At 55.2% G+C, this 12079-nt stretch overlaps 1 protein-coding gene across 1 annotated transcript in view; it reads left to right on the top strand.

Annotated features, from left to right (window-relative positions):
• Positions 1 to 1246: 1246 nt before the first annotated feature.
• The window catches only part of MEGF9 (multiple EGF like domains 9), a 48532-nt gene continuing 37699 nt past the window's right edge, over positions 1247 to 12079 (top strand). The window contains exon 1 of the mRNA XM_038156322.1: positions 1247 to 1718. Coding sequence (XP_038012250.1) covers positions 1421 to 1718 — 298 coding nt within the window. The 5' untranslated portion in view covers positions 1247 to 1420. The remainder of the gene's footprint in view (positions 1719 to 12079) is intronic.

Genomic DNA, 12079 nt, shown 5'->3' with positions numbered 1-12079 from the left:
CTAAATACTGTGCTAGAGAAGGGCTGTCAGCCTGGACCGTGTGGTGGGTGAAGGTGGGACTGTCCCATCCCAAAGGACACGCGTCAGCATCCATTGGCTCCTGCAGGAACAAGAGATGATGCAAACACTCACCTGGCAGTGCCACACACCTGCGGGCAGGGCCGGGCAGCCGAGAGCCACCCAGCTCCCAGTGCTCTGCACCTTCCCGCAGTGGCATGTGCAGGGATGGGAAGGGATGTGCAGGGATAGGAAGGGATGTGCAGGGGTGGGAAGGGATGTGCAGGGGTGGGAAGGGATGTGCAGGGGAGTGTAAGAGAGTGTAGGGGAGCGTAGGGATGCTGCCGCTGCTGCCCTGCGGCTCTGCCCGGCCCGCCCAGCTCCTCCAGCACATCCCAGCCTTGCTTCCACGTGCCTTTGTGTTGATCAGAGCGGCGTTTTCCCCCAGCGCGGGGCTGGCAGCGCATTCCTGCCTCGCTCCGCCACGCGTGAACCGGCGCTCACCCACTTGGGCTCCGTGAATAATTAATATCTGTGTCACCGTGCTTCCTCCCCCCGCGGCGCTGCCGATCGCTCCTCGGGGAGCGGGCGGTCCGGCCAAGGTCACAGCCGCGGGCGGCCCCGGCAGCCCGGGGGGCCCAGGTGTCATTGTCCCTGCGGCTGCTCCCGCCGGGTGGGGAGGCTCCGTCCCGGCAGGGCGGCACAAAGGGAGCGGCACCGCGGCGGGCCCGGCGCCGGGCGAGGCGGGCAGGGGACGCGGATGCAGGTGGCTGCCGGGGGGGCCGGTGACACCGCCCCACCTGCCCGGGCCCTCCGGAGCCCTGCGGCGGCACGCAAGGAGCAGCGCTCCTTCCTCAGAGCCGCTTTGTGTCCCGGTGCCATTCACCGGCGCCTTCCTCGTTGTTTCCCCACACTGAGGCCGGGGAGCATGGGGGAAAATTCGATTTTTTAAATAAAAATTCTAAACAGAACAAAAAGTTAAAACCCTTAAAACCCTGTGCTCTTACAAATCGCGCGCACATCCCCCTAGGAAAGGCGGCCGGGCACTCGCCCGCCGCCTCTGCCGGGGGCACGGCAGCTCCGGCCCGGCGCCCCTCACGCCCGCACAATGCCGCCCCCTCCCCGCCGCGCGCCGCCCCTCGGCCCGCCCCCGCCCGGCGCCGATTGGCTGCGCCGCGCCGTCAGGTAGGGCGGGCGCGGCGCCCATTGGGCGCGGCGGCGCGGGGCGGGGCGGGCGCGGCGCTGTCAGCCGGGGCGCGGCGCGGCGGGAGCCGCCGGAGGGGCGCAGGGCGCGGGCGCGGCATGGCTGGCTGAGGGCGGCGGGAGGAGCCGCCGCCGCCCGGCGCCGCTCCCGGCCGCGCTCGGTGCGTGTGCGAGCGCCCGCGTCAATGAGCGAGTGCATGGCGGAGCCCCGCGCCGCACCATGAGGCGCCGGCCGAGCACCGCGCTCGCCCTGCTGTGCCTCGCCGCCCTCCTGGCCGCCGCCACCGCCGCGCTGCCCGCCAGCGCCGCGCCGCCCGCCGAGCCCGGCAGCGGCAGCGGCGGCCCCGCTGAGAGCAGCCTGGGCACGGTGCCGCCCGCACGGCCCCGCGGCACCGCCGCGCCCGCACGGGGCAGCCCGGCGCCGCCGCCGCCGCCGGAGGAGGAGGAGGCGGTGGCGGAGGAGGAGGAAGAGGAGCAGCAGGAGGAGGAGGAGGCGGCTGCGGACAGCGGCCCCGCAGGTGAGCGGCCCGGCGGGTCCGCGGCGAGGCGGTGTCAGCGGGGCCACCGGCGGGGAGCGGGACGGGGCTGCGCCCCCTCCTCCGCTGGGCGGACAAAGGCGCGGCCGGGGACGGGCGGCGGCTGCCCGGGCCCCTCCGGCTGCGGCGACCCCCGTGCGGGGCGGGCCGAGGGAGCTCCGCGCTGCGGGACCCCCGAGCATCGCCCGGCCCGGCCTCCCCGCGGCTGTGCCGGCCCCGGGATGCGGTCCGGACGGGCAGCCGTGCCTAGCCGTGCCCTGCCGGGGCTGTTAGCGCTGCTTTTGGGCAGCAGCGGGGCAGGTGCTGGTCCAGGATACCCGGAGCGCCCTTCAGGCGGTGCTCCCTGGCGTGCACTGTGCTCCCGCTGGAGGAGACGCTGACAGGTCCTTCCCATCACCTGCATCCATACAGGGTCCAGCAGGGTGGATGCTGGACTCGGACATCCTCGATGGGACTTTGTAGGTCGTGTTGCTCCACAACCATCAAGCGTCCCTGGTGTCCTACCTCGACGTGCTAGCAGCAGAGAGAGAGCAGGGTTGGTGATGACTTGGGGTCACCAGAGCCCATGTTCTTAGCAGTGTCAGGAGGTGTATTTGCAGCTCAGTGGGTGCTGGGGTGCTCACATAGCATCTGATGGGTGTGCAAGGGCAGAAACGAGCCCAGCTTCATCTGTGCTGGAATGATGTGTCTCAGTACAGCCTGTGCGAGGCCTCATCCTGCCCCTGTGGGGGTCGGGGCTTGTACACAGCTGAGGAAGGTGCTATGGCAACAGGAATACATGGAATTATCAATGTAGGGTGTAAGGAGGAGAGAGGTGAAGGGTGGGTGGGTGGGCTGTGCTCTCAGTGAAGCTCCTTCTGGGTGTTAGCACACACTGACAGCACTGGTCAGTTGCTGGGAGGTGACACACTGATGCTCTTCAAAAGCTGAGACTTCAGTTTACCTATAGATTAAATAGGCAAAGCTGTGCTGGAGTCCAAGGATGAAGCTTTGTCCACTTATTTTACTGGAGAACTTGGCTTCACTCTGCAGCTCCAAAGCTTTATCTTCAGACACATGCAAATACTATAGCACTGATTCTTTCCTTTTTTATATTTATTTTCTCTCTTTGCCTGGAAGATGTTTAGCTTAAGTATGTTGAGCTTCCTCTGATGTGAAAGGGATGCAGTGTGTTCTGGTAGTGTTAGCTGTCTGAACAAGGGGATTAATCAACTTTTTTCATTTGGTTAGAAATAAAATCGACTGAAGATCTGGAGTCCCTTGTTTTTCAGACTTTAATTTGCTTTTTTCTGTTGAGGTTTCTCTCTTTGCTTTTTCTGGAAGAAACAGAATGGCTTAAGATTGGGAATTGCTGATAAAGGTAGGATGAGTTGAGTGTTCTAAAAGCAAAAGCAATTTCTTCTCTTGTGCCTGATCAGACAGAATGGACTGAGCAGCTCAGTGCAGCACGGCGTGACCCTCTGGATGCCAACCAGGGGATCCACATACACATCCCAAGCTTCCTCCAGCACATTTCCCTCTCTGACCCCTGTGTTGTGTTTGTTTCCATTGGTATCCACTAGTATCCATTGATTCTGGGTCTCCAACCCTGAGCTCCAATGGCTTCATCAAGAGCCTCCTGCTCCTGCAGGCAGAGGGACAAGTACATGAGGTTGGTTTAGCAGTGGCTTTGGGATGCTCCCAGGTTCCATGGAGGATGCTTACATAACACCCTCTATGTCTTCTGCCATTGGAGCTGTCAGGGGTGTGGAAGTCTGGGGAATTTTGTGTGTAATCCCTGTGCTCCCACGGGCTGCCCTCCCCCCTGTGCCTCAGTTCTCACTTGGGAAAAGGGAGCATCGAGGATGGGCACTCCCCACCACCACCCTGGGTGTGCTGAGTCTGTACTGTGGAGGCCAGCATCACCCTTTGAAGTTTCAACGTGCTAATTATTAATGGCTACAGCCACTTAATCACAGAATTGCTCTCTGGTGCCTTTTCACTGTGATGGTGATGGCCAGGGCAGGAGCACATGGGCAGACTGTCTTCTCCAAGAGGCCAGGCTGTCAGTCCTCAGCGTGACAGGTTGAGATGAGCCCTGGCTGAGGGGGAATTGCTGGTGTGCTCCGGAGCTGGGTGGGTTTTAGGGCACCTGAGGGTGGGTGAGACAGCATCAGGAGGAGATGCTGGGCTTGGCAGCATCCCCTGTGTGATGGGGGAGCCTGGGCTGGTGTTCGGGGTGGATGGTACAGCCGTGCTCTGTGTGGGAGCTGCTCTCCATGGGTTTTGTGGGGTTTTCTGTGCTGCCCCATCTGCTGTGAGTTGTGCAGAGGTTTGCTCTCAGAGGCTGTTAAGCACCAAAGCCCCAGCAAAGCCAGTGGACATAATGGGCTTAGCTGAAACCCTCCGCTTGCTTTAACTCAAGCATGTTTTCAACATCACTTTTCCAACTCAGTAGGTAATTAATGCATTATGTGCTCTGTTGCATTAAACAAATGGGCCTTTTCTCATGCACATTATTAGAAAGGCTTCCCTTAATGTTCATAGCATTATCACTGATAAGAGGTTGGTGTGAGAGGCCTCAGGGCCAGTGGTGTTCAGAGCTATCAATATTTCAATTCTGACTTTGGTGCATTTCTCATTTTGATTTAGGAAGCACTTCAGTTTTCCTCGAGCTGCCTGCTTGCTCTGTTCTTGTCCTCCTCCTTTTCCCAGTTTCATGATGTTTATTTTTCTTTCCGAGCCTGTGATCATGTTAAAATCCTGGATTTTGTTTCTAAGGGAAGTAAATTGCTAATCCTTATGTTTGTGGAGACAAGCTTAACGTATCCCCCGCCTTATCACCAGAGCCTTCAGCACCCACCATAGAGACTCTGCCTCTTCCTTTTATCCCCAGCAGTCCCATTTTAAGCAGGAGCTGGAGCTTTGCTGGGGAATCTGGCTTGGGAATGGCTGCTGCTGGGGTGGATGCTTGTGTTGGAGCATCCTGGTTGGACTTTCCCTGCCTAGGAAACAAAAAATCCTCAATTCCACACGGTTCTTAGGGCAGCGTTGAGTAACGTGGGTCTCTTTGAAGGACATTTTGTTGTGACTCTCTTCCAGCCCCATGCACAGCAGGTGGGTGGGCTGAAAAACCCAAATGTCCTTTCACAGCCTTGCTGTGCTGGGTCAGCAGGAGAGCAAGCACCCAAAGCCTGGGTATGGTGTCTTTACTTCTCTCCTCCCTGCTGTTTTGTCATGCCTCACCTGCCTACCTGGGTCACCAGCTCCCAGAGGTGACTTTGGGTCTGGCTCCTCACCTCTGCACCACGTAGGAGGGGACAATGAACGATTTCTGCTGCAGCCACAGGGCCGGAAATGCAGGTGGCTCGGAGCATTAACCACAGGAGGGTGTCACACAGAAATGTGTGAAAGCTGAGTCAGTGACTGATGGGTCCCCAGCTGCCACCTCGGGCTGGGGTGCTGCTGCTCGGATGGAGGAGGTGCAGCCAGAGCCCCTCAATGGGGGGTGGCTGCAGCTTTGTGTGGGATTAGCTGATGGGTTTAGCTTGTGAAGAGGAGCCTGGCAAATCCCTGGGGGCGTTGGGATGACCTGGGTAATTGGCTGGGCACAGGGGAGGTGGCAGGTTGAGGAGGGGACTGGTGAGCGCTGGCTTCAGCCAGCTGGAGAGGTGGAGGGTTTTGTTTTCGTGCAGGGCATGTGGAGAATGGGCTGCACAGACCTTTCTGGCAGGAGGTGTGGTGAGGGCAGGGTTGGGGGGTCCCCACAGCACTCACAGTGTTGTTGTAGAGGAAAGACTGGTCCAGGCCATGGAGCCATCAGCAGCCAGACCCTGCCACACTGGGGCTGTGCCCCTCGAGGGGTTGGGAGCTCTCAAATCCTGCTAGGACACAAACAGCCAAGCTGCTGAAGGTAGTTTCAGGATCTTGTGCCATCATCCCTTTTGCAGCTCTGGGTGATTCCTCCTCTTCTCTCATCCAGCCTTTAGATCCTTTGGAAGAAGTCTTCCCACCTGTGTATGGGTCCACCTGCCTGAGTGCCCCTGCTCTGCCTCTGGCCCTGTGGGGGACAAGCAGGAGGAGCCAGGGAGGGTGAGCTGGAGCTTTCCTCCTGCTCATTACTCGGGAAGGCAGCTTAAGCCTTCCTTGTTTGAGGGCTCAGGATTGGGTTCCATGTGGTTACAGAGATAACTTGTGTTCAAGGTGCTAGCAGGATTTAAATTTATTTAAAGAAATGGAAATGAAGGCATGGATGTGAAAGCTGAGGATAAGGAGGATGGTCTTGTTCCTCAGGATCAGCATGGGAGCAGCCAGGGCAGAGAGTGCCTTTTTTTCAATCAAATAATAAGTTTGTGTCTTTGAGCTTTAAATAAAGACACGTTGCCCAGAGCAGAAAATGTCACTCCCTTGCCTTCCTGCCTGCCTCCACGCTCCCATCTGAATCATTCTTGAATCAGATGCATCCAACTGTCCTCACTCAAGACTGAGATTCTGGGACTTAGCAATGCTCATGAAAATCAGGATATTTCTGGGAGGATCTGTAGAGCATTTGAGGGTCTTGTTTGATCGCTTCTGTCTGCTGGGATTTTGCTCTTTGTTTTTATTTTAAATGGTAGCTGAGATTCAGACATATCATCTCTGAGGTGCCACTTGGAAAATGGCACCACCTCTGTGAGGTGATGTTATTTACCTGGCTGCTGTTGGTCATAGCCAAACACCAGCCTGTGGGGAGGCTAAAGTACTGGAGCACTGAAGAAAGTAGTTTGAGGCTGCGTGGTGGCAGATGTCCCAGTCCCTTTGCTCCAGCCCCGCGAGGGTGGCTGGGACAGGTGGGACAGTGCTGGAGTGCCACCAGAAAAACTCTTGTGACACAGACTGGGGTTTGCACAGGGTGCAAAGGTTGTGCCTGTCCAGACAGCTGGGAAACGTGTGGGATGGGCTTCCTGGACAGTGCCTGGTTCTGCCCTTGGAGCACTGTCCTGGTGCTGCCTCTTCCCCCCGAGGTACCCTGACCTTGCCTGGCTGTGCCACAGGGGACAGGACTGCTGTGGTCAAGGAGTGATGGTGTCATGGGCTACACCGAGGTGTGACCCCATCCCTGAGGGGACTGTGGTCCTTGTGCCACTCCAGTGTGTCCCTGCAGGTGGCTGGGATCCTGGGATCTGCCCACCTGAGTGGCAGTGATGGTGGGCATCGAGCCTGTGGCAGTGATGGTGAGCAGAGTGAGGACAGGGGCATCCAGGACATGCCATGCCCCACGGCTGTGGGCACAGGAGCACAGAACAAGCTGTTCCTGAGGAGCTGAGGTCCTGGATGCAAAGTTCTGCTGAAGTCAGGGGAAAGACTCCGGAGGGTTCTGACAAGAGCCGTGTCAATACCCAGGGCTGAGGCTCTGCGAGCTGGTGACATTTGTGGAGCTAACACAGCTGACTGTCAGGGAGCTGCTGCCAATCTGAGGTGCTCGCTGGTGCTTCCAAGAAGCAGCCAAGCTCTTCGTGGTGGTGTGATGCATCTGCCAGCTTGGGGAATAAACCTGTGCCAAGGCCGGGTGCTGAAGGCTGGGATCCTTTTGCAGCCGTCTGCCTGGAAGGGAAGGCTCCTCCTGCTTTACCTCTGACAAGCACTTAAAAAAATCAAACAAAGAAATGATGAGGGGCTGGATTTTTGTACAGCACCTTGACTGCACCTGAGACTTCACTGAGCTCTTGGATGAGGATGGAGCAAGGGCTGGGACTTGCTGTAAAAGTCCTGGAAAGCTACAGGCTGTGCTGCCCTGGCAGGTGCTGCATGTCTGAGCTCAACAGACATGGGCTGCCTTGTGCAGCGAGGCATCGCTGGGTGGGAGTGGGCCCGGAGGGGCAGAGTCTGGCACCTTGTAATTGGTTGGGGATATTAATATATTTTATGAGCTAAAGGCTAGATTGCAATCCAGCCATCTGCCCTGCCTTGGGGAGTCGTGTGTCTCCAGCACCCCAGGAGAACAGAACCACTCGCAATTCAGTCTCATTAAACTGGCTAAAACCCAGATTTCTGCTTCACAGGAAATTATTTGCTTTTTAAAAAATTTATTTTGACTTTTGGGTTGTATCAGACTGAAATGGAATGGTTGTTCTTGCTTTGCATCTGCTCAAGGTTCCAGCGAGCTCAGTGAGCGTCCTGTGCCTTGAGGCTGCCCTGTGAGATTGTTGTGCCTGGGGCTAAATCCATCCCCAGTGAGGGGTTGGGGGCTGCTGGGTCCCTGCCAGGGGGAAACGCTCCCAAAATCACAGCAGGGCTTGTCTGGAAGGGTCTTTTATTGGATTAAAGCTTGTCAGTCTGGAAGCATTTCCAACAAGACATTCTAGACTTGGGAATAATTGAACCTCATTTGTCTGGCAGAACATTTCCCCCCCTATTCAATAGGAAACTTCCCGGTGGTGCTGGTGCTGGCTCGCTGCCGCTCCCGGAGCAGCAGGGCAGGCTGTCCCCTGTCCTGCCAGGGTCACTCACTGCCCCGCGGCTCCCATCCCTGCCTGGAGGGATGCGGGGAGAGCGGTCCAGCTCCTGCATCCCAGCTGCCTGCTGTCCTGGCAGCAGCTCGCCTGTCTCCTCTTGTTTTCTCCGGCGGTTTAATAAAGGCAGGGAGCAGGGAGGGGGCTGCTCGATCCGCCTGGTTTCCCGGGATTTCGCCTAGCTGCCTGTGAAGAATAGACCCTCCAAACACTGCCGGGGCTGGAGCTGCCTGCGGACCGATGGAGCCGCCCAAAGCGGCTCTTTTGTTGGAGGCTGAATTCCTCCTCTGCCCGGTGCTCATCTGGATCTTCCCATGCAAAATTCCCGTCGCCCTCTGTCACCCGAGGTGCAGCAGGGTCGGGATGCCAGCCCCCGGCTTTGGCAGCAGCTCTGCTCCAGCCCTTCAGGGCTTTTCCCCCCCGCCCCGACTCTGGAGGAGATTTTGGAGGTCTCTGCTCCTCATTCACACACACGGCTCCTATTTCAGTGAATGAGGAGCTTCCCCGGAGCTGCATGAACTAATGCAAAGCCTTAGTTTGGTCTTGTGCTGCTTAAAGCAGGATTTTTCTTTTTTTTTTTTCTTTTTTTTTTTATATTTCTGAACACCTGCTGTATGAATTAAATTTGCCTTGTAAATGTAACCGATTCAGAGTCTGAGCATGAGCGATGGGCGTTTGCTTTTTGCCTGGAAAAAGAAAAAAGCAAAAAAAACCTTGAAGGTTTTTTTTTTCTTCTGGCAACTTGGCTTTAAAGCAGAGAAGCCAAGGCACGTCTTTTTAAACCATTTTTAATTCAGTTGCCCCCTGTTCTTATAAATAAGCCCCCAGAAACATGACGAGGCAAGCATCCCTGCTATTTATAGCTCTGCTCCACATGCCTGTTTTAAAAATCGGGCAGCTAAATGGCTCTGCAGCCTTTCAGCAAAAGGCCTAATGACACAGGCATTTTCTATGCATGGATGGGTGGGTGTTTAAAGGCTGTTGGTGCTGAGCCTTCACCCTGCACAGGCAGGATGGTTTCTGCAGCAGGGAGTTTTTTCCTGGGCAAAGGGGAGCCCCTTGGCACTGCCCGAACCCTGGAGAAGGGGCTCTGGTGGGCTGCACCCTATTGCTCACCCCTTCTCCAGCCACTGGGGATGCTCCCAGCAGTGTCAGTCCTCCCACCCGTCCCCAATACCTTGGCCCTTCTTGGAGTTACCTGTAGACAAGATATATTGATATTTCCCGAGTGTTTGGGTATTTTTAAAATAATTTGTTGAGCCTGCATTAACCTTTCATTCTTTTTTTTTTTCTCCTCCTTTGTGGCATCACCTCGCTCTAATGACGAGGCTGCTGGTAACCTTTACCCGTTTAACTGGTCATGCCACTTCTCAGATGAATCTGCTTTATTCCTGGCAAATTACACAGCCACAGTTTTCAGGCAGCTTTACTCTATTTTGACTGACTGGCTGACTGTATTAACTGATAGTGCTGCTTGGGCTGCTTTGATCCTGTATTATTTATGGAAATGATGGCACATAACTCTGTGTAACTGATTAATGCTGCGTGTATTTTTAATATGCTAGTTCTCCTGTTTGATCTGTGCTAAATGATTATTCTCTGATGTGTTCCTGGGTTCATTTTGGCTCTTTATGAGAAGGAGATTGAAATGGACTGTTTGTTTTGTTGCCTTTTTTTTTTTTTTTTTTCTCCCAGTGGTCTCATCGTGGGCTGCTTTTTCAGCTTTCACAGGTCGTTTTCCCCAGCAGGGCTCTGCCTGCCACATGGAGCACTTACACTTTATTGCTATTAATTTGAGCACTTTGTTGGTGACATTACTCTAAATTCATCCCTGTGAATTTCCCTGAAAATTTCCCAGTTGTGGGAAATTTTGAGAAGTTACAAGGTGGAAAAACAACCTTTTAGGTGATGCTCAATCCTTCTGTGCAGTTGCTGAGTGAGACTGTGACTGTCACCAAATGGGACTCGGGTCCAGCAACACCTGAATGAGAAGAAAACCAGTCTAAAATGGCAGAGATGGAATTAATATTTCCTGTGCCCTGTCACAGGATGGCTGGGGCTGGTTGATATTAAGAAGATGACTTTAATTGCCAGGGATGTGTGTGCTCAACCCACAGCTTCCTCTCCTGCGGTGTGAGATGTGGTCATGGCTGGGGAGGGATCTGTGGGCGAAGCTGATGTTCCATCCCAGGAAATACCCACTGCACCCCACGGCATGTGCAGTGCTGCTGGTGCTGACGTGCTGGAGGGAGGCTGATGTCCTTCGTGCCTCCTCCAAAATCCACCCCCAGCACTAGATGTGGCTGACAGGGTGGCAACCAGGAGCTTGTTCCAGGAGAACCATCTGTGAGCTGGAGGATCAGCATTTCCCCTTCCCGGGGGCCTGGTGGAAGGGAAGGAAGTTGATGATTTTTTTTAATACATATTTTTTTTCTCCTGCCTTTTGTAATAACTGCTCCTTTTCATGGCACAGGCAAGGCTTGTCTCCAAAGCCCTGCCCTCACCCTGCACGTGGTCAGATCTACCTTCTCCCTGGGCACGCTGTGTTCCAGCAATAACAGGTTTGTGAGGATGCTTTCATGAGCACTGCTGTAAAGGTGCAAAAGCAATGCTCAAAACCTTCAAACGAAAGCTTTTCTTCCCCTCCTCTGAACAGTCCTTTTTGTCAAAATCAGCAAAATATACATCTTTCTGCAAAAGATCCCTTTTCCTTTAATGGGCTTTTCCATTGAAAACAGTTTAAACTTGACGTTCTGTTCCTTCCCTCCAAATTTTTCAAAGCTCCTTGGGCTATGAAAACTTCAATGATTCCATTTTCGTTCCCTCTATTAAAAAAAAAAAAAAAAAAAAAAAGTATAGGTATATGTATATATTACTTTTTTTTTTCTGCTAGCTAAAGGTCTTGCCTTTTATCCCTAAGCAAACATGATAGACTGGGTTTTGGGGTGTTCTTTCTCTGCCCCAAAATAGACATGCTCACTTGAGCAGTTATTTGGGGGAACAAAACCAGGATGACTGCACCATGTTGGGCTCTGGGGGAGCAGGCAGGATTTTGGGATAAGGCCCCTGCAAACCCAGCTGCCTCCCTAAAACACATCTCAGTGGCAGACGGGTGACTAATGGGGCAGAGGCACCCACACCTTCACCATTCCACAGGTTTGGAGCGTTCCTGGCTGGGGAAGGGACAGGGAGCTTGCACAATGCCCCAGCTGGCAGTGCCTGGGGGGCAGGAGGAGGTGTTGCCATGCACCCCTTCTCACCCCAAACTGCAGCCTGGCCTGTGGAGAGCTCGGCTGGCTGCAATAGGAACCCCAGGAGAGCCCAAGGAGGATGTGCTCCAGTGGTTTGTCCAAGCTGGAAGGTGGTTGGAGTTGAAATGGAGCACACTGACCTGTTGGCTCCTGCCTGGGCTGGCTGTTTGCTCACTTGCTGCCAACACAGGTGAAACCTTTGCTGGAGCCTCCCCAGCTTTGTGCTCTGCCCTTCCCTGCCATGGCCAGTGGGTTTTTTCCCAGTCCCAATACTTGAGGAAGGATCTGGGGGGGAATTTGCCATGTTTTCCAGCTCCTCATCTCACTTGGACGTGGGTGCTCCCATCAGTCCCCTCCCTGTGAACATCCATGCCACGTTGAGATCTGCCCTGTGGGGTTTTCTAGCAATGCCCCCCTGTTCCCAGGCAGGGCTGGGGGTTCCCCAGTTTGGGTCTGGGGAGCTGTTGGGGTGCCCCAGTTTGGGGCTGGGGAGCTGTCGTGGCATCGCCGTGGCTGGCTCAGCGTCCCCTGGGCCACAGGGCCAGCTGGCACAGGGAGCAGATGGGGAGGTGGAGCTGGGTGCTCAGCCAGGTTTCAGGCTATGATAAAGCAAAGTGACGTA

Source organism: Motacilla alba, chromosome 17 (assembly GCF_015832195.1).
Source record: "Motacilla alba alba isolate MOTALB_02 chromosome 17, Motacilla_alba_V1.0_pri, whole genome shotgun sequence".
In the NCBI taxonomy this organism is placed as follows: Eukaryota; Metazoa; Chordata; class Aves; order Passeriformes; family Motacillidae; genus Motacilla; species Motacilla alba.
The sequence above is the reverse complement of the archived record's forward strand: the minus strand, read 5'-3'. Positions and strand labels throughout refer to the sequence as shown.